This window comes from Bos taurus, chromosome 4 (genome assembly GCF_002263795.3).
Source record: "Bos taurus isolate L1 Dominette 01449 registration number 42190680 breed Hereford chromosome 4, ARS-UCD2.0, whole genome shotgun sequence".
Taxonomy (NCBI): Eukaryota; Metazoa; Chordata; class Mammalia; order Artiodactyla; family Bovidae; genus Bos; species Bos taurus.
This window is the reverse complement of record NC_037331.1, coordinates 7,519,030-7,541,745: the sequence shown is the minus strand read 5'-3', so window position 1 is coordinate 7,541,745 and position 22,716 is coordinate 7,519,030. Positions and strand designations below refer to the sequence as shown.

Here is a 22,716-nt window from a genome sequence, read left to right as displayed (position 1 = left end):
GCTGTGCTTTTAGAGAAGATGCTGGCAGGGATACACCTCCATCTCTGCATCAGCTTCTTCTGGGTCTAGAGCCGGGGGTGTGCTTCCATCTACCTTGGGAACCACGTGCCTGGTTCTCCTGTGTTACATAGGCTCTGGTCCCATGCGGTCATCAGCATCTCCTTGGAGCCCCTGTGTCTTGAGCTTGGGGATTGGGGCCTGGGGATGACAGTTTCCTGTTCCTTTTCTGTGGCCGTGTCCATCTAACACTCCTTCCTTCCTCCTCAAACTGATCCGAGGGGCTGCTAGAGACCCCATGTCTTTGGTTCTTGGTATCAGACTCATCAGCCGTGAGAGGGGTCCCTGCATTCACTGTTGTTACTCTCCAGGCTATGTACCCCATATACAGAGCTGGGTCCACGTGGCTTCTCCAGTGGGATGGCCGTGTTCTTCTGTGTTGGGTGCTCATCCTACATGTTGGGTTTCCCTGGTGGCTCAGTGTAAAGAATCTGCCTGCCAATGCAGGAGACAAGGGTTCAATCCCTGGGTCAGGAAGATCCCCTGGAGAAGGAAATGGCAACCCTCTTCAGTATTCTTGCCTGGGAAGCATTCTTGCCTGGCAGGCTACAGTCCATGGGGTCACAGAGTCAGACATGACTTAGCGACTAAAAAACAACAACCTACATGTTAACTTCCTGCTTCAACACCTTGTCCTCCTTTTCATTGCATATTTCTGCACAGTTCTACCATTTCCAGAAACACGGGCTACAAACATACTCACCATGAGCCAGAGGCCCAGGTTCAGAAGTCTCTAGTATTGATAATCACACACAATCCTCATGGCAACCTATGAGTTGGGTATGACTTCATTCCAGAGCTCATGCAGATTACATCCTGCCGGAGTCCAGCTCCAGCAGCCAGGGAATCAGCCTGAAGGGATGAGCGGTGTAGGCGAGTAACGATGCAGCCTCTCATTCAGCTTTTTTGGACTGCATGTTTATTTCAAGCTTTAGGTTCTCTTTTATACTTTGACAAAAGCATTAGGTCAGAGGTTTGACATTTTCAATTTCCCCTCACCCAGATTTATTGTCTCCATAAATCACTGTTGCCCTTCAAGCGGAGTTTCTGCTTCAGGGGTTGTCTCAGAATTGTGTTTGCTTTAACTTATGATTACATTTCAACTCGTGCTTATATCTGGGCTGCATACCACAAACCTCAGTTTATTTCTTATCTTTGTAAATCCTGTTTGCCCCTAGTATCCTGGTCTCACTATCTCCTAAAAAGGCTTCTAGCTATTAATATCTCTAAAATTCCTAATCTCTATAAGCTGTAGTAAAATATGCTAACATTATAACATTCCTTAAATCTTTAGCTTCTAACTATTTCTAATTATTCCTAAGCCCTAAATTCAGCAAGCTCCTTTGCTATAAACATTTCCTTCACAAATAAGTTTCAGATAACAATCCCTCCCATGGCCTCAAGCTGTGGCCTACGTGCTCATCCTGGAACACTCTTTTGTAAAGATCCTTGAACAAATGTCAATGATTAACTTTATGAATTGTTCTCTGAGCACAACTGCAGAAGGCTTTGTGCCTTCTCATGTCCTCTCAAGAATAATAAGCACCTTAATATTCTTTTCAGTCAACTCAGCCGAGGAAAGGAAAAAACAAGTCAGAATCACAAGATCTAGGTCCTTATCCCGGGTCCATGCCTGCAGGACAAGGAGAGGGAGCTGGGGCCGTGCCTCCATTTTGTCAGTAATGGCTAACACGGCTCCCGACAACATCCCTGGAGGACGTCACAAAACTACTAAGTGTCAAATCCAGGAATCCTCACTGTGGTGCCTGCAAGCTTGACCAGTCGCTTCCCTTTGGAGGGATCCTTGCAGGAGCTTAACTCTGCCTGAACATGCTCCATTGCAGAAATACAGCCTCTTCTGACAAAGAACTAAGTTTTGTTGGTTTCTGCTGTATGTTTTTTTCCTATTTCGCTAATCTTTTTTTTTTTTTTTTTTGGTCTTTATTTCCTTCCTTCTAGTAAATTTAGTTTGATGTTCTTTTTCTAGATTTTTGATTCTCAGATTTTCTTTTCTAATATATGCTTTTAGGACTGTACATTTTCCCCTCTGCAAAGTTCTGCATATATTCCATACATGTTGATACATCATGTTTTACATCAGACCTGCAAATCTTTCTGTATTGAACACACTCAGATTTTAAGGCTTTGGGTAGTGAATGTGTTGTCAGGCAGTTTTGATGGTCACATGGAAACATTATTTGATTAATAATGGTCAAGGGAAGTTAGTGGCTCTGGGCCCTTTCCTGACTGTGTTGGATGAGTTACACACTCCTGATTCACATATATCTTTGCTATTCAAAGTGTGGTCCCTGGATCAGTGGCATCAGTACTGTCTGAGAGCCCATGTCAGACGTACTGAATCAGAGTGTGAATGTCAAGACAACATAGTACTAGGACAAAGCCTATTGGTCAGCATTCATCTTTAGGTTACACGTTCCATATTTCCCTTCCTCCAGTAGGAAACAAAACCAATTGCACGTGATAAGAATTTGTTATTTATCTATAATGGTTCAGTTCAGTTCAGTCATTCACTCGTGTCTGACTCTTTGTGACCCCATGAACTGCAGCACGCCAGGCCTCCCTGTCCATCACCAACTCCCGGAGCCTACCCAAACCCATGTCCATTGAGTCAGTGTTGCCATCCAACCATCTCATCCTCTGTCATCCCCTTCTCCTCATGCCCCCAATCTTTCCCAGCATCAGGGTCTTCTCAAATGAGTCAGCTCTTTCCATCAAGTGGCCAAAGTATTGGAGTTTCAGCTATAATAGAGATACTAAGTGTTCTAATAACTGGATTCTGTTGTAAGCATTTGAACTGTGCAGTGCAGGCAGTTTTGCAGGCAGATGGAGTTGGGAGCAAACCCTGTTTGTGATACAGACTTTACTGAGTGAGTTATTGGCCTCCCATTGCAATCAGTTTTCTCCTTGGTGACATAGAAATTATACGGTCTACTTTACTGGGTCCTTATGAGGATTAAGCAAGCTAATGTACATAAAATGCCTAGTGCAGTACTGTTAGGCAGTTGCCATAGATGCTAGTTCCTTCTTCTCCCCACAGAAATGATGCCAGAGTAATACTGTACCACAAACAGTGGCCACGGAATTCACTTTACTGGATCCTATTTTTATTTTTGTTTAAAAAAGTTATACCATACAGACTGGTTTTTCTGGTAGCATTTGCTTTAAAAAAAATCTGATATTAATCATACACACCTGTGCTCTTTTTCGAGATGGTTACCATCTTTTTCCCTGTCTTAAACACTTATGAAATTATATACACATAAGCCAATCAATTGCAGTGGGAACTCAGTGAAGCATAAAAACTGCAAGTTTTATGTAATTTTTCCTCTGAAATAGGTGCTAGAGAGATTAAATTACTTGCCTTAAATGAGAAGGATTTCTTTTTAAAAATTAGTTTTATTGAAATATAATTGCTATGTACAACAGATCACACGTGTTTAGATCATGGCATCCGGTCCCATCACTTCATGGGAAATAGATGGGGAAAGAGTGGAAATACTGTCAGACTATTTTTTTGGGCTCCAAAATCACTGCAGATGGTGACTGCAGCCATGAAATTAAAAGATGCTTACTCCTTGGAAGGAAAGTTATGACCAACCTAGATAGCATATTCAAAAGCAGAGACATTACTTTGCCAACAAAGGTCTGTCTAGTCAAGGCTATAATTTTTCCAGTGGTCATATATGGATGTGAGAGTTGGACTGTGAAGAAAGCTGAGCACCAAAGAATTGATGCTTTTGAACTATGGTGTTGGAGAAAACTCTTGAGAGTCCCTTGGACTGCAGGGAGATCCAACCAGTCCATTCTAAAGGTGATCATTCCTAAAGGTGTTCATTGGAAGGACTGATGCTAAAGCTGAAACTCTAGTACTTTGGCCACCTCATGCGAAGAGTTGACTCATTGGAAAAGACTCTGATGCTGGGAGGGATTGGGGGCAGGAGGAGAAGGGGACGACAGAGGATGAGATGGCTGGATGTCATCACCGACTCGATGGACATGAGTTTGAGTGAACTCTGGGAGTTGGTGATGGACAGGGAGACCTGGTGTTCTGCGATTCATGGGGTCACAAAGAGTCGGACACAACTGAGTGACTGAACTGAACTGAACAACAGATCTCACATGTTAGATATACTATTTATTGGGTTCTGACATGTGTGTGTGTATCCATGAAGCTATCATTATAGTTAAGATAGGGTTGTGCCCACCTCTTCCCAGTGTTAATTCCAGCCCCGACTCCTGTCCCCAGGCAACCACTGATCTGCCCTTGGTTGCCATCAACTAGTTTTTTCCTTTTCTAGAAATATATATATATATATATAAATGGAATTATATAGCGTGTTCTCTGACATCTTTTACTTACTGTCATTAATTAGAACTAATTAGCTTCGGCTTCATTCATGAGGTGTTACGCGTCCTCTTGACTGCTGAGTGTGGATACACCACAGATTGTTTATCCATTCACATGAGTTACAATTTGGTTCCTGTTTTGGGCTACTGAAAATAAAGTTTTTTTATGGAAATATGCTTTTTTTCCCTCTAGAAGTAAAATGGCTGGATTATATGGTACGTGCATGCCTAACTTTTTAGGAAAATGACAAACTGTTTTTCAAGGTTGTACCTTTTGCAGTTTCAACCAGCACCTTTTCTACCAGAGAGCTCTGATCCTGCCACATCCTCACCAGCACTTCGTGTGGTCAGTGTAGAAACTTTTAGCCATTCTAGTGGGTGTGGTATCTCATTATGGATTTCATTCGCATCTGTGACTAGTGATTTGAACAGCTATCTTGTCGTGTGCTTACGTATCCTCTATACATCATTAGTCATGAATTGTCTATTCAGATCATTTCCCCAGTTTTAAAATTAGTCTGTATGTTTCTTTATTGTTGAGTCTGAAATTTCCTTGTAAAGGTAAGATATAGAAGCCTTTTATCACGTATGTCCATTGCTAATATTTTCTCCTACTCTCAAGCCTGTCTTTCCACTTTTCTCAACAGTGTCATCCAGGAGCAAAAGGTTTGATTTTGATCAAATTCTTCTTATCTTTTTCTTTTTTCCGCAGTGGATCATGGTTTTGGTATTGTAGCTGAGAAGTTTTGCTAGCTCTCGAGGTCACAGAGATTTTTGAGCTATGTTTTCCTCTAGAAGGTTAATAGCCTTAGGTTTTAAACAAGGTCTATGGTGCATTCTGAGTGAATTTTTATACATGATGTAGGTGTATATCAGATTTTATTATTTTTTGCACATGGAGATCCAGTTGCTCCAGAAAAATTTATTGTGACAATTCTTCTCTCTCCACTGACTACATTTGCACTGTTGTTAAATACACTGTGCAAATTCATGGGTCTTTCTCTGCACTGTTTCATCTGTTCCAGTCATCTCTGCACCAGTATCACCTGATCTTGATTATTATAGTTTAATGGTAAATTCTAAAGTCAAGTGAAATCTTTCCAACTGCGTTTTCTTTAAAAAAAGTTTTTAGCTATTCCAAGTCATTTGCAATTTCCAATCTGAATGCTTGTCAGATTCTCAAAATCCTGCTAGAACTTTTTAATTGGATTGAATTGAATCTATCGGTAAATTTAAGGAAGAATGATATTTTTCTGGTAATAATGAGTCTCCTGACTCATGAACATAGAGTATCTCTCTGTTTATTTGTGTCTACTTTACTTTCTCTTAACAACTTGTAGTTTTTCATTGTAGTTGTCTTAATGTTTTTATGCTATTGAAATGCTAATGAAATATATATATAATGTTAAACCAACTTTGTATAAATGGGACAAATCCCAACTGGTAAGGTGTAAACCTTTTTTGTATATTACTGAATTCAATGTGCTAAAATTTTATTTAACACTTTACATTTGTGCTATGATAGATATTAGACTGTAGCTTTGCTTTCTTTTAATATCTTTATCTTATTGTGTTATCAGAGTGATCCTGGCCTCATGAGTTGAAAAGTGTTTTCCCCTTTCTAGTTTTTTGTAAGAGTTTGTGTATTTTTTCTCCCTTAAACATTTGGTATATTTCACTAGTGAAGCCATCTGGGCCTTTTATTTTCTTTGTAGGAAGATTTTAAACTACAAATTCAATTTATTTAATAGCTAAAGGCCATTCAGATGGTCTATTTCTTCTTGCATGGGCTTTGGTAGATTGTATCTTTAAGGAATTTTTCTCTTTCATCTAAAATGTCTAATTTAGTGTTTTTCATAATATAGCTGACCTTTGAACATCATGGGTTTGTACTGCACTGGTTCACTTGTGCGTGGATGTTTTTCAGTAGAAAATGCTACAGTGCTGTGTGAGCCGCAGTGGGTTGAATCTGCAGATATGGGGGATGTGATCTGGAGGGCTAACTACACGTGATACATGGGTTTTCCACCTTGTGGAGGGAACCCTGATTCCCATGTTGCTCTCTGAATGTTAGAGAATCTGTAAACTCTTTGCCTCTCTTACACCCCTTCTCAGTAACGTATGCCTTTCTTTTTGCTTGATCCCTCTGTCAGAGGTTTGTCAGTGTTACTGATCTCAAACAAGAAGCCTTTGGTTTTGTTCATTTTCTGTTCATTGTTTTTCTTTTTCCTATTTTCTCAGTTCCCACCTTGATCTTTAAGATTTTCTTTTTTTCTACTTACTGCAGGTTTAAATGACTCTTCATTTCTCTTTTCTTAACTTGGAAACTGAGATCTTTATTTTTTTCCAATACAGAAACTTAATGGTATAAATGTCTTCTTAAGTACATTTTCTTAGATGGCATCTCACAAATATTAGTATACTGTACTTTCATTTTCATAAAATTTTAAAGTGCTTTTTAATTTACCTTTTGATTTCTTTTTGGCCTGTAAGCTGTTTTCCAGGTATATTTATGTCATTGATTTCTTTTTTTTTTAATTATGGAAGTATGATAACACATTTATAGGAAACTTGGAAAATACAGAACAAAGTTTCACTATATTACAATTATCTTTTCAGTAGATAAATTAAGACTTTAGTTGAAGTTTCAATATCAAACTCTCAGAAATTAATAGGCTGAATAGACAGAAAAGTAGAAGGATATTGTAGACCTGAAAAGCTCTATGAACCAATTCAACAAAAGTAAGATTTATACAATTTTCACACAACAGTAGAATATAAATTCTATTCAATTTCTCAGACTATAAAGTAGGAGATACTGGAATTGATAGGGACATAAAACAAGGTGCAAAAATTCATAGTCTAAAGGTATTGGGATCATGTAGAGTCTATTCTCTTATCACTGTGGAATTATGTTAGAAATCTATATCAAACCTCAATAAAGTTAAAAAACTGAAAAAATACAGGAGGTGATTGTAGAGAAAAATGTATTTAAATGAGAAATTATTATCAAAATGAGAAATTAACATCAAAGATTATGTTTATTGATATATAATGATGTCATTGATATATAATTTAGTTAATGAACATTCTTTGTATGACTCTAATCTTATTAAATTTATTGAGATTATTTTTTATAGTCTAGAATATGGATGATCTTATAAAATATCCCATTACTTTTGGAAAGAATATGTACAATGTTGTTGTCACGTGGGGCGTTCTTTAAGCACCAGTTAGATCATGTTATCTGATAGTATTGTAGAAATCTGTATCCTGATATTTGTCTTCGTCTTCTATCAATTATTTGGAGAGAGCTATTGAAATTTCCAACTATAATTGTGGCTTTGTCTATTTATCCTGTATTTCATCAGTTTTTGTGTCATATGGTTTGAGGCTCTGTTATAATGTGCATAAAGATTTAGAATTGTTATGTCTTCCTGATTAATTGTTGCTTTTATGGTTATGGAATAACAATGATACTATCATCTGACATCTACTTCATCTGAAAGCTTCCTTTTGAAAATGTAGGGTGATATGTCTTTTTCATCTTTTTACTTTTAAGTTTTTATGTCTTTTATTTCAAGTACATTTTGTACATGCAACATATAATTAGTTCTAGTTTTGTCTGACCTGACAAATTTTGCCCTTTAATTGGGGTTTTTAAGCTAAGTATTATAAACTGTTTTATGTGATGAGTCCTCTTATCTACTAATTCTGCTTGAATTCTGTCAGTTCTGGCTAAGTTTTGATTAATCAATTTTTCTCCTAGTTATGGGTCACCTTTTCCTGCTTTTCTGCATGCCTTGTAATTTGTGACTGAATGCTAAATATTATGAATTTAACCTTGTTTTGTGCTTGTTATTTTGTTTTCCTTTTATTGAAAACATTGCTTGAAATAGTTTGATCCTTTAGGGTCTTACTTTTAAGATTTGTTGGGCAGGGCTGGAGCAGTGCTTAGAGAGGTTGTAAATATCCCATTACTAAGTCACGACCCTTTTTTTTTTTTTGCATCTTACCCTCAATGTCTAACACATCATGGATCACTCCAGTCTGATTAATGGGTTCAAAGTTTTTTCCTGGTCCTGTGTGATCACTGGCCAGTGAATTGTTCATTTATTTATTGGCTGTGCTGGGTCTTTGTGGCTTCATGTGGGGGTTCTTGCTGGTTTTGGTGTGTGGGCTTTTCACTGTGGTGGCCTCTCTTATTGCAGAACACAGGCTCAGTACTTCTGGCACAGTGGCTTCTTAGCATGTGGAACCTTCCCGGACTAGGGATCAAATCCGTGTCCCCTGCATTGGCAGGTGGATTTTTCTTTTAATTAATTTTTTTAATTGAAGGATAATTGCTTCACAGTATTTTGTTGGTTTCTGCCATACATCAACATGAATCAGCTGCAGGTATACGTATGTCCCCTCTCTCTGGAATCTCCCTCCCACCTCCCTCCCCATCCCACCCCTCCAGGCTGTCACAGAGCCCCGATTTGAGTTCCCTGAGTCACACAGCAAATTCCCACTGGCTGTCTATTTTACACATGGTAGTGTATATGTTTCCCTGCTACTCTCTTCATCCTCCCACTCTGTTCTTCCCTTGCACCCCTGTGTCCACACGTCTGTTCTCTGTGTCTGGAGGCAGATTCTTAACCACTGGACCACCAGGGAAGTTCCTAAATCTTTAATTTTGGTGTGGGTCTTTCCCTGGTCTCAGGGAGCCCCTTCTCGTGCACGGATCAATTTGTCCCCAGCTGTGTACTTGGAGAGGGCAGATGGCAGAAAACTCGCTTCCTTAGTTCTGCTCCCCTGTCCTGTAAATTCTGCTATCTCTTGGACCCTAAACTTTTTCCCCTGAACTCAGCACGCCCACCAGGCCCCAGCTCTGTTCCTGCTGTCTGAGTCACAGCCTGGAAGGTCTCACCTTGCTTATTTTCTGTGGTTAGTGGGTCTCTCTCCTACATTGCTTGATGGCCAATGGTACCTCATCTTGGCCGCAAGTGGAAGACAAATGAGAAGGACTTCTAATCCTCTTTTGTTATACTTTCAACCATGTTAACTGAGACACTGTAGCATTTTTCACTTTACTAGACTTGACCTTTTACCCAATTTGAAATCAATATATGAAATGCCTTTCTATTTAGGTTTCTCTGAGGAATCTCCTTGTTATAAAGAAAACATGGATTGGAAAAGCATCAGTGGTAATTATTTTGCATTTTTGAATAACTTGTTCAGGACTCCAACAGCTTCCATGTCCAGGTGAGTTTTCAGAATTCAACTTCTAGGTCTTGACTTAACTATTATTTGAAATAAACAAAACGCTTGCTTTAAAACATGAGATCCTGATTTAGCTGTTGATAGTCTTTCATATGTATTCAATTCTCAGTAAATATTTGTATAATAGAATATATAACTCATGTTTCCATGGATTTTGAAAGGAAACAAATTAGAGGAATAAGATTTCCATTTGATAATGTAGTTTATTATAAAATCCCCCCACTACAAAAAAATCATTCTTTGAAAAATAGTCTTATCTATTTACTTAGAGTTTACACTGGGGGTCAATGATTTAAGAGTCTGAAGTTCTGGAGACTTTTGGGAGAGAAGTGATCTTTGGACCAAATCTGCCAGATTATATACTGCTATACTGTTTCAGTGCATGTACTGAAATGGACATTTTAATATATAATCATGGATACTGTGTATAGTTTAAAAGCACACGTTATTGTCTGTGGGGTGTGTTGGGACATGATGTGACAGAAGCTTTACCTTAGAGTAGTAGTTCTCAAACTTGGAAATGGATAAAATTTATCTGTAAAGTTTGCTGAAAATACAAGTGCTTGAACTTTGCCCCAGACATGCTAAATCTTGCTTATGTGTGGGACTCAGATTTCTATAGATAGGAAGAATTCTATAGGTGGCTCTGGTATAGGTCAAAGCTTAACAAGCATCCCATAACAAGTATCCATCACTGGGATCCATCACTTCTGGGAAGCTTTTTTTTTTTTTTAATTAATTCTTTTATTGAGGGATAATTGCTTTACAGCATTTTGTTCTTTTCTGTCAAATCTCAACATGAATCAGCCATAGGTATACATATATCCCCTCCCTTTTGAACCTCCCTCCCATCTCCCACCTCATCCCACCCCTCTAGGTTGATACAGAGCCCCTGTTTGAGTTTCCTGAACTATACAGCAAATTCCCATTGGCTATCTATTTTACAGATGGTAATGTAAATTTCCATGTTCTATCAAGTATTTAGAGAAGAGCTAATGCCTATCCTAAAACTCTTTCAAAAAATTGTAGTGGAAGGAACACTTCCAAACTCATTCTATGAGGCCATCATCACTCTGATTCCAAAACCAGAGAAAGACAACACAAAAAAGAAAACTACAGGCCAATATCACTGATAAACAGAGATGGAAAAATCCTGGAAAGCTTTTTAAGCTCAGCTATTAGTGGGCACAGGAGGAATAGCAGGGGACGGACCCTCTGGAGAATCAGCCCTTTGCTCACGTGAGTTAGGTTTATAATACCTCACTTTCCTGAAGATATTAACTACTTAATAACACAGAAAGCCAGCAATGAAACTAGTCTAGATGCTCCAAGAGCATGTTTTAATTTTATATTTGTAGATCCGTAGCAGCTGGCACAGTGTCTTTAATGATAGTAGTAGCAGTGTTAGTTGCTCAGTTGTGTCTGACTGTGACCTCATGGACTGTAGCCCACCAGGCTTCTCTGTCCATGAAATTCTGTAGGCAAAAATACTGGAGTGGGTAACCATTCCCTTCTCCAGGGGATCTTCCTGACCCAGGGATTGAACCCAAGTTTCCTGCATTGCAGGCAGATTCTTTACCATCTGAGTCACCACGGGAGCCCATCTTTCATGACAGGGGCTAGGTACCTAGGTGTTGACTTAATGAATGGATGAAGAAGAATGGACACTAAGCACAAGTAATATTAAGACAGCTGAGCCTGAAATGAGAAAACGCAGCCCATACCTGGTTCCTGCTGTACAACAGCAGTTTGAATTTGCTAACTTAAAAAATCCTGAAATGTTTCTTTCCTTATGAAATGGAAATAATGATGTTTACTTCAAAGGGCTGTTGTAGGAATGAACTAAGATGATAGTCGAGAAAGTGCTTAATAAACTGTAAGGTGATATAAATGTGGGAGGCAGCATCATTACTAGTAGCAGCAGTTCTGACTCGGTTCTCAGTCATCCGACTACTACTGCTTCATGACCTCCAGTTGCTAATGAAAAACAAGATCGTTCTGCATTCTTCTGTACCAATAACACAATCTCTTCATGCATGTATTTCTCTGCCTGGCTGGATTTGAGTAAGGCTTATCTCAAATTCTTCATAGTCGAGCTTTCTTTTTCCTGATGGAATTTTCTCCAGGAAATGTTTTCAATGTTCTGTGGTTCAAACTAGCAGCTCTTTGTTCTACAAACAATAGTAAACTAAACTGAGCCTGTAGTTTTTCTGCTTTCAGATCTCAGCTCTGAGAGAGGAAAACTATTCCTGCATCTCATCCATCCTCTCTCTATTCTATGCCAGGCTGGGTTACACACAGGATTATAGAATTAAGGAAGTTCAGAAAGTAATTCACCCTTTAAGGCAATAATAGCCCAAACAGGTCAAAATCCTGTACCCACAGTTCTGAAATCTTAAAAACTCTGAAAACTGAAGCTCTTCTTATGGTTGGCAGCACAACTCATTCTGCAGACTTAAAGTGTTTGTTTTTTTTTTAACTTAAAAAAAATATTGGCTTTGGGGACTCTTCACTGTGGCATTAAGGCTTTTCTCTAGTTGAGGTATGTGGGCTTATTTGCCCTGCAGCATGTAGGATCTTAGCTCCCTGAGTAGCGATCGAACCCGTGTCCCCTGCAGTGGAAGTACTAAGTTGTAACCACTGGACTGCTGGGGAAGTCCCAGACTTAAGTGTTAAGGGTCTGTTGCCCACACACACTGAGCCTCTTCTGAAGTTTCCCTGCAGAAGTGTTGGTGGGCTGATAGAGGGCTGCCTGGTGCCCGTGGGTGGAGGGGCTGTGAATGCACGTGTGGTAGACACAGGCACAAGTTTCCTTCCTAGAGTCCAGAACACACAGCCCCAGGACTTCAAAAGTGGGTGTGTTGTTCCTGAGTCTGAGAAGTAACTCCTTCAAGTGAAGACTCACACTGTAAGTGTAGATTTGTCATAATTGCTGAGCTGCTCCTTTGAGACCTCTTTGTGTTGTAAAAATAAACTCCTGGAGGAGAAGTTTATTTTATACCATCTAAAACAATAAGTTTCTCATAGTCAGGAGTACAGCATTGTTTACAGAGCACTGTGATTGCTTTTTAGAATGAGAAATCTCAACACTTGTCCTTGGGTCATACAGGGGCAAATTGTCTTGCCATTTGGACAACTTCTATCACTAGGACACTCTGAGGTGTAATAAGGAATTGAATGCTAAGATTCTTCTAGAATAAATAGCAGACGTTAATGACCATGCGTATCAACTCATTGAGTAAAATAACTTTAAAATGCATTGTTTTTGGTGCAAGAAGCAGAATTTAAGCTAAAAGTATGCAACTACATTGTAGATTTCTAAAACATTTTCAGATGTTCACATTAATTTAAGCTCTGTGGGAAAATATATTGCCTAGTAAATATTTCATTTATGTTTTCCTGTAAACAAGACTGCATATTGTCTGAAAATTTGATAAGTTGAATTTTTCTTAAAGGTATTTTTTTCTGGTACTGAATTGGTTCTGTTAATATTGTAGGGTCTTAAATTATACAAAGGAACTTCTAGTGATGGAAAAGAAGTTGCAGACCCATAAAGATGAGCAAATAAACTTCCTTTTATCTTTTATGGAATTTTTGGAGAAATTATTGCCTAATCCATTCAACTTATCCAGTATTCTCAAATTCTATAACCTCCCATCTGTCCCTGAGATGACTCTAAATACAAGTCATTTGTGGCTAAATCATTCAGCAAGTTTAGGGAGAGATATACCTGGCATGGATACTCAGAAACTTCTGGAAGTCAGCAAAGAGATGATTGAAAAAATAGAAACTCATGAAAGTTTCTGGATAAGGAAGGAATCAATAAATATCTTGAGATTTGTGGAGTTAATGCTTCTGGGCATGAACCCCAAGTTTCTGGCATTTTGGATGCATGGCGCTTCAAAAGAAAAGAGAGCTGAACTGGGACTCTTGCCTGCACTTGCAAATTTGTCTGATTCAGAAAATGAGATGATTCATAGGAAAAGCTTTAACTTTTCCCAGTTGTTTCATTCAGATTGGCCTCAATCACCAGCCATGAAAATGGACTTTGTTCATGTAATTGAAGTGATAATAAATAGTCTCTATGAGTTTGGATTTCTGAGCCAGGAACAAGTCTCAGAAACTGTGGACACACTCTATGCTATGAGGAACGCATCCAGTCTTTTCTTAGCCCTTTCTGAACCTCAAAAACAAGACATTGAGAAAATTTTGACTTGTGTATATCTACATGTCTTCCAGGACAAAGATTCAGCTTTACTTCTGCAAATTTATTCTTCATTTCACCAGTATATGTATAAATTCATGAGCATTCAGAGCAGAGAGTCTTTGCTTTTTCTCCTTATGCAAATCTCAAAACACATTTTGGATATCCTAAAGCAATTTAATTTCCAAAACATCAACAAAGCATTTTCATTTTTATATGAGACAACAGGGGTCCTCGGGAGGATTTCTGAAGTACCTTACTGTCAACAATTGCTTTCAATTTTTAACTTTTTGGAGCTTCAAGCCCAATCCCTGGTGTCCACAGAGGGCCCTGCAATGGAAGTCATCCATGCTACTTTGAGAGGCCTCAAGCACCTCTTCATGGTGGATGATGGTTTTCGTAATTCTGTATTTCAGTATGTGAGTCAACTCTTTAATGGCTCAGCAGAGGCCCTGCTGGGTGATGAATGCTTTGTTCTGGATAATAAAAGCATTTCTTCTGCAAATTATTCACCAGCTGAGGGGTCTCCATTTATCCTCCCATGGGCACAAATCCTTTCAAACTTCCCAGCAGATGGCAGTGAGTTCCACGAGTTTACAGCTCTTCATTGCACCACTCTGTGGCTTCACACGTGGACTGAGGTCTGTGGACACATAGCTCAGATATTTCAGCTGGACACGAACGTTTTCACTCCTCTTCGTGTTGGTCTCAGTCAGCTTTTGGATGAACTGGAAAGTGATGAGAAAATTCCTACAAGCTGTCAGGAAGTAATTCCCAACCGTCACCCTGCTAGACTCATCTTACATTTGTTTAAGAATGTAACTCAAACTGATGGCTTTCGTGATTGGAATGATTTCCTGAATCTCAGGGATCTCTGGGTAGCACTAGGTGATGGATTCGTTCGAGTAAAGTTGCTTAACCTGGACCAGATAGAGAAATCCCTTTTCACCATGGAAACTACCCTGAGTCAGCTGAAGTCACTAGATACCAACACGAGCAGAGAGTTTTTATATTCTCTGCTCAACATTTTTATTGAGTTGAGCAATACCTCAGCATCTATAGATAGAAGTGTACATTTGATGAATCACTTTCTCTTAAGGAACCTCACAAATTATGAAGTAAAGTTTGCAAGTGTCATCACCGACCTAAGAGACACGGTATTATTTCTTAAAAATATGTCCCACAACCAAGATTTATTGTCCTGTGCTGACATTTTCCAAAATGTCACTGAGTTTATCTTGGAAGATGGTTTATTGTATGAAAATTCTTCCCAGAGGGCATTCCACATTCTGGCCATGTTGAATTCCACATTTTCCTCTGTGGACATAGTTAGCAGACTGAAAGGATGTGCCACGTGGGTCAGCGCTATAAACCACCTGTGTGCTGTGTATAACTCCAGTTTTTCACAAGGCCATCTTCACGGTGTTCTGCAGAGTCTCAGAGAGGTGAAAGACAAACTGAACTCTACTTTGAAGCTTGTTACTGGGATGTTGACTATAATGATGGAGCCTTGCTCACTGAATAGGTCACATATAAACTGTGTGAATGTTTACTTAAAAAACGTGACAGACTTTCTAAATATTCTACTCACTGCAGTCTTTGGAAAAGAAAAGGTACCACATTTTGAGATTTTATTAACTCTTTTAAATGATTCCACAAACCAAGTAAGGATGATTATCAACAACGTCTCAAGAGACTTTGATTTTGTACCTCAATCTAACTGGACACATTTTACTGAATTAATTCTAAAACCCATAGAAATGTCAGATGAAATGCCTCTTCAATTTCAAAATATTTGGCTGCAATTAGTAGCTCTAGGGAAGGAAATTCAAAATCTTGTGAAAGATATTTCCCCTAACAACCTGGAAAATAACACCTCATATAAAGCTGAAAAAAATTTAAACATAATTGCTACCAGTCCAAAGGAAAAGGATATACACAGCTTAGGCAATTCATTTTACCAGTTAGCTAGTTACCTTACCTTCAATTTATCTCACGATCTCCAAAGTTCACCCAAAATAATTTCTCAAGAAGTAATGAAAGCTGTGGGTCTCAGTATTCAACTCATGAAGGATTTGTTCAACTCCCTAAAACCCTCTGCTTATCACAATATTCCACAAGAGCCAGGTGACTTGCAAATTTTAAAGAAGATGACTTCTGTCCTGCACACTGTTAAGAAAACAGACATATATCTGCTAGTAGATCAGCTTGAACACATTAGTGAAAGCATGATGGATTTCTTTAAGAACATCAGCAGGTTAGGTGCTAGCAATTTGGGGATCGGCTTCTTTGTTGACTTAATGGAAAAATTTGTCAACAGCTCACATTCTTGGAGTATTAACCACCTGCTGAGGCTCTCACGTCTGTTTCCTAAAAAGGGTGCTGATTCCCTGGTGGATGTGTACTACATGCTCCCGCATGCCATGAGGCTCCTGCGGGGCATGGGCAACAAGAACATCACAGAGGCCCTCAGGGATGTCTATAACTTCACACTCCTCCATGGCATACACCTGTCAGATGTCACCAAGGAAGACTTCACTGCTGCGATAAAAACTCTTATGGACACAATTGAATCAGTATCAGCTCAACCGGGCATCCTTTCGGAGACATTAGCTTGTCTTCCTGTGTTTTGGTGCTGGAATCATACAACTTCTGGGTTTCAGCAGAACCCAAGATCAGACGCCTGTAATGCCCATAAGCTCACATCTTCCTTTTACAGCAAAGTAGCCAGTATCCTTGACCACCTCCACCTGTCTCCCCATGGTGATGATTCACAATGTTTGAATGAAAGCTCACAGATGGAAATAACTAGGAAAGTAGCCTGTGTAATTCATGAACTAATGGACTGGAGTTCCATTCTTCTAGAGCTGTGTGAAGTTTTCCACATTAAAACTCCACTTGTGAAATCTGTGCAAGAGTTTTGGCATAAGGTGTTACCATTTGTCCAGCTTTCTGGAAATCAGAGCAGTGGCGGCATCTCTGAGCTCTGTCCTGGTCATCTCATAAAGCAAGTCGCTTTGCCAATCATAGAAAAATTTAAAAACTTCAACTTTACAAAAGTCACATCAGATGAAAACCTTCTTGAAAAACTAGTTAGTTTAAACAAGGTTCTTAATGTGGATGAAGGAGCAGACACATCTGTTCGGTATAATATTTCCTTTCGTTTGAAAAGGATAACAGACTTTCTTTCTAGGAAGGAGAACCTGGTAAACAGCACCAATTCGCTAGTTTCTCCTTTCATGACATTGCTGAATGCAAACCTCACAGGCAGTAGTTTAGAAGCATTATCATGTTTTATTAAGAAAAGCAAAGCAGCTTACAACTTGGAAAAACAATGGCTTGAGTTTGAACAAATCATGAAAGATATAACCCATAATTTTAGTATCAGACCCCTATATTCTAAAATTGACAACATGATACAAAGGACTAGTTCAGTGGCTCTTCAAAACATAACCTTACCACTTGCCCATTTTTTGGAAAGCCTGGATTTATCATCATTGAAGACATTAGAAATTATTGAAGATTTTTTACTGGTCATAAAAAACTGGTTTCATAAATTTGCAAATGAAGATTACTCCAAAATGATACAAACATTATTTCTTCTTTTGGCTAACAAGAGTTCAACTGATGATATCGCTTTGGTGACTAAAGACATTGCTACCTTTTTGGGTTATCTCAAAAATGTTTCTAGAGAAGGTAATTTTGATGTTGCCCTTCTTACTCGTCTGCTAAGTCAAGAACAGCTAACTAATTTCTCAGTTGTTCAGCTGCTTTTTGAAAGCTTCCTAATTAATTCAGTCAATGACTTAGCTGAGCGTTCTCAAGGAGCAGCCTTGAACTTAAGTGATGCTGACCTTCAAATAATGAATCTCATTAACCTCGTCTTGAACCACACACAGTCAGAAAATGGTGAGAGAGTCGTTTTCCCTCCAAGAAGCAGAATGGGTTTCATGGAACAGCTTTTGAAAACATTCTTCTTTTTACTAAAGGAAAATTCTGGCAAAAAAATATTTCTTCTGCTAAAAGACATCCACAAAGATCTCTTTGCAGAGATGAGGTGAGTTTATTTTTGCTTATAGAGTACCCGTAGTTGTACATTACAATCCAGTTTATTTCCTCGAACTTCTACGAAAACTTGGAATGATCTTTGAAGTGAATTTTGTCTTAATGAACATTTTGGAAAAACCAAGGTAAAGTATCTTTGATGATTGTCATCTAACTAATAAACCTATATACAAATGTATATATTATAGTATTATGTTTTATTATATTTTAGATTATGAAAATAGTTGTTAAAATTATATTTTATATGGAACTGAAAAATTATTATATACATATATGGATGTATGCGGTGTGTGTGTGTGTGTATAAGTGCTAAGTCATGTCTGACTCTTTGTGACCCTATGGACCATAGCCCACCAGACTCCTCTGTCCATGGGATTCTCTAGGCATGTCCTCTTCTAGGGGATCTTCCCCACCCAGGGATTGAACCCAGGTCCCTTATGTCTTCTGCATTGGCAGGCAGATTCTTTACCACTAGCACCATGTGGGAAGCCCAGATGGATATAAATCAGGGTCATATTTTGAATTAAGGCATGAACTGTCTAATTACGAATGAAGGGCTTAAATATTTTCATTCTAATAAGTTTACTATGATGTTTATATTTGGAATTGATAAAACTCCAACATTTTAAAACTGATAGTCACACTATATTTTTTCATATATTATGTTTTCATCCACTTTTAAGCTTGCCAATGAAAAGACTGGAGGGAAATTCTCATTTATCTAGGATATCTATATCAGTAAGGTGTCAACCTCAGAAGCAGAACGAAAACAAAGATTTCATACCAGGACTGGCTTCTGCAGTTTTGGGGTTGGCTCAGCGAGCCTAGAATCAGCAGGGCAGGCCATTAGGAAACAATAGAGCCTGTCCCACAGATAGGGGCTGCAGGTTCCCATCCACAAGGGCTGGTCAGGGGGTAATGGGATATGTCCAGTCCAGGACATGCCCAACCACTCACCCATTAGAGCCCAGGAGGTCCTAACCCTCTCGAAGACCCTCCATCTATGAAGTCAGCCTTTCCAGGGCCACATACCTTTGCACTGGCTGGGTCTTTAGTCACATCTGACAAATCTCCCTAAGCAGCACCTACCTTAGTGTTTACAATGATACAATGTGGGCATCCTGACTCTCGTAAGTGGACCCCCTGTGAAGCCCAGCAAAGCAGAAACACACCGGAGAGGGCTCTGCGGCTGTCACGTGGCCCAGCTAGCCGCCACTAAGCCAAGCAGCTTGCCAGGACTTGGGATATTCAGAAGGATGTTCCCTCCCACCCTGAGCATCCCATTTGATCATTTCATGTTCCTTTCCTTTCTAAAGGCAAAGGTGCACAGCTCTTTAAGTTGTTAGGTTTGAGGCTTTGCAATGGATTGATACATAAAACCCACCCACTCTTTTCACTATTTGGCAACAAAACATTAATTTTCATCTGGAATGTATTGTAACATTTCAATTTTTCAGTATTATCCTCCTATAATGCTATTATAAAGCCCCCGAGAAATCACTGCAGTTTACACTTGAACAACCTCATAAGCCCAGTTATACTTGGATTTTTTCAATAAATACATGCTACAGCACTACCCAATCCATGGTTGGGTGAATCCGTGGGTAGGGAATGGCAGACACAGTTTTTAATCTATGTGGAGGCTTAGTGCCCATAAGCTTTGGATTGTTCAAGGGGCCACTGTGTAAGCTTTCACTCTTTTCATTACTAACCATGAAATTAAAAAATATATATTTACAGTTTTGTTCCAAAGGATAAAATTCTAGAAAATCTGAAACTCAATCATTTTCTCACCTCCATGAAAGAAGATAGATTGGTGAGCGCTTTTTCAACTTTAAAGGAGACTGTGTATCATCTAATAAAGAACTCATTTACGTTAGATGATGGAGAATTATATTTTGATAATCATCAAGGACTGCAGCTCCTGGGAGATTTATTCCACACTCTTCTAAGGGAAACATCAATGAAAAACGAGACTGAAAATGATCTGGAGTTTCTTATGGTGCTGAATCAGTTGCTTTCCCATATGAACAGTTCTGAGGACCTTTTCAAGCTCAATCAAGATCTCCGGTCAGCTCTTCACCTCGTGAGAGAAACCTCCATAGTGATAGCACATTTCATGGACACTCTTTTAAGCTCTCCTGTTAAGGACTTCCGTGTGCTGTACCCTTCCCTCCAGGAAGTTATACTTGCAAATCTAACCGATTTGCTTTCCTTTGTAAACAATTCATTCCCCCTAAGGAACAGAGCAACATTAGAAATTACCAGGCACTTACTGGGTGTTATCTCAGGAGCAGGTGGAGGGAACTGTACCCCTGACCCACTCTTGGAGATGTCTGACACTCTGACCATGCTGGCCGACGATGGTGTAGAGATGAAAGGTCTTGCCACGTCAGTCACCTCCACCGTGAAATTTCTTAAGTTAGCCAAGAAAATCGCAAGAAAGGTGGCCACCATGTTTCAAACTCATCTCATTTCCATTGCCAATGACACCATGAAATTCTTTGACACTCTTTATTTTCTTTTGCTACAAAGTGTTCGAAATGTTGTCAATGAAATGATTACTTTAAAAAAGGCAGATCATTTAATATTTGAAAATATAGATGACTTGTTGATGCTATTTCTTGACTTGGCCTTTGGGATGATTGGAGTTAAGCCTAATATTTCCCAAGACTCAGATATCCTCAATATGTCATCTGGCATATTCACATACATGAACCAGTCCAAACATCTTTATGATATTAGGGAAGAAATAGCTGACTTTTTAACTTCTGTGAAAATCAATTTGGGAGACGTGGAACGTCTCCTGGCTGCATTTAAAAATGGGGCCCAAATATTTTCTGTGGATTCTGTCAATTTATGGGAAGAAATCCTTGATTGCTTAGTTCTTATAAATAACATCACCAGCCACATAGACTTCTTATATTCTAACCCAACTTCGACTCATAATTTCCCTCGAGATACAAAATGGGAAATAACTCATGAAGTAATCCTGTTTCTGCGTGAAATCCTGTCCCAAAACAGGACAGAGCTAGGGAGCTACTTGAGAACGGTGATCAACCTCATCTCGGTCACGCTTTGGAATGACACAGGGAAGGACCACAGGGGTGTTTTGAATCTGTTGCTGACATTGGCTCCGCATCCAGATGACCTTCTGAAACTCATCAGGACAGCGGCAGAGGCCTCCTGTGAAGCGTCACTTTTTAACACCTCTTGGATTCAGAACGTGACTGAGCAGCAACTCCAAGAAGCGATCCAGACCCTGCTGAGGAAAATAGCTCTCGTGAAGAAAGAGCTTCTCCTCAACAGCTCTCAGTGGACGCACTCCATGAGCACTTTGCTTCAGCCCTTTTTTGAAATTTTTATTCATGCAACCACTGGAACACATGAGAAGACCCAGAAAGAGCTGGTTGACATTCCCAACATCCTCAAACCATTATCACATTTTGAGAAATACCGGAAGGCATTGATCGCATTGGTTGAATACTGGCAGAGGGTCTCGCTGATTGATCAAAGGTAATGAAACACCCAATTTGTTTTATTCTGCCTGCCCGCACCACCCCTCCCCCGCCACAGTAACTATAAAACAGAAGCAGGCAGGAATCACACTGATCCAGGGTAAGTATAAGTTCAGTTCAGTCGCTCAGTCGTGTCCGACTCTCTGTGACCCCATGAATTGCAGCATGCCAGGCCTCTCTGTCCATCACCAACTCCCGGAGTACACTCAGACTCACGTCCATTGAGTCAGTGATGCCATCCAGCCATCTCATCCTCTGTCGTCCCCTTCTCCTCCTTCCCCCAATCCCTCCAGCATCAGGGTCTTTTCCAATGAGTCAACTCTTCGCATGAGGTAGCCAAAGTACTGGAGTTTCAGCTTTAGCATCATTCCTTCCAAAGAAATCCCAGGGCTGATCTCCTTCAGAATGGACTGGTTGGATCTCCTTGCAGTCCAAGGGACTCTCAAGAGTCTTCTCCAACACCACAGTTCAAAAGCATCAGTTCTTTGGCGCTCAGTTTTCTTCACAGTCCAACTTTCACATCCATACATGACCACTGGAAAAACCATAGCCTTGACTAGACGGACCTTTGTTGGCAAAGTAATGTCTCTGCTTTTCAATATGCTATCTAGGTTGGTCATAACTTTCCTTCCAAGGAGTAAGCGTCTTTTAATTTCATGGCTGCAGTCACCATCTGCAGTGATTTTGGAGCCCCCCAAAATAGTCTGACACTGTTTCCACTGTTTCCCCATCTATTTCCCATGAATTGATGGTACCAGATGCCATGATCTTCATTCTCTGAATGCTGAGCTTTAAGCCAACCTTTTCACTCTCCTCTTTCACTTTCATCAAGAGGCTTTTTAGTTCCTCTTCACTTTCTGCCATAAAGGTGATGTTATCTGCATATCTGAGGTTATTGATATTTCTCTCGGCAATCTTGATTCCGGCTTGTGCTTCTTCTAGCCCAGCATTTCTCATGATGTATGTTCCTATAAATAAGGAACTTTTTAAACAGACTTTTTATATTCTAACCCAAATTCCACTCATAATTCCCTCAAGATACAAAGGGAAAGAACTCATCATCCTGTTTTTGCATGAAATCTTGTCATGAAACAGCAGAGAACTAGGGAGTTACTTGAGAATGGTGATCAACCTCATCTCAATCACGCTTTGGAATAGCATAGGGAAGAACCACAGGGATGTGGTCTTTGAGTTCAGCCTTCTTCTCCCTCTGACACTGGCTTCCACAGGAATGATTCA

At 39.5% G+C, this 22,716-nt stretch overlaps 1 protein-coding gene across 1 annotated transcript in view; it reads left to right on the top strand.

The window, feature by feature from the left end:
• Nucleotides 1-22,716, top strand: part of ABCA13 (ATP binding cassette subfamily A member 13) — a 374,331-nt gene that overhangs the window by 36,552 nt on the left and 315,063 nt on the right. Inside the window, exons 16-18 of the mRNA XM_059886027.1 lie at nucleotides 9,558-9,672; nucleotides 13,188-17,951; nucleotides 19,700-21,475. Of these exons, the coding sequence (XP_059742010.1) occupies nucleotides 9,558-9,672; nucleotides 13,188-17,951; nucleotides 19,700-21,475 (6,655 nt within the window). The remainder of the gene's footprint in view (nucleotides 1-9,557; nucleotides 9,673-13,187; nucleotides 17,952-19,699; nucleotides 21,476-22,716) is intronic.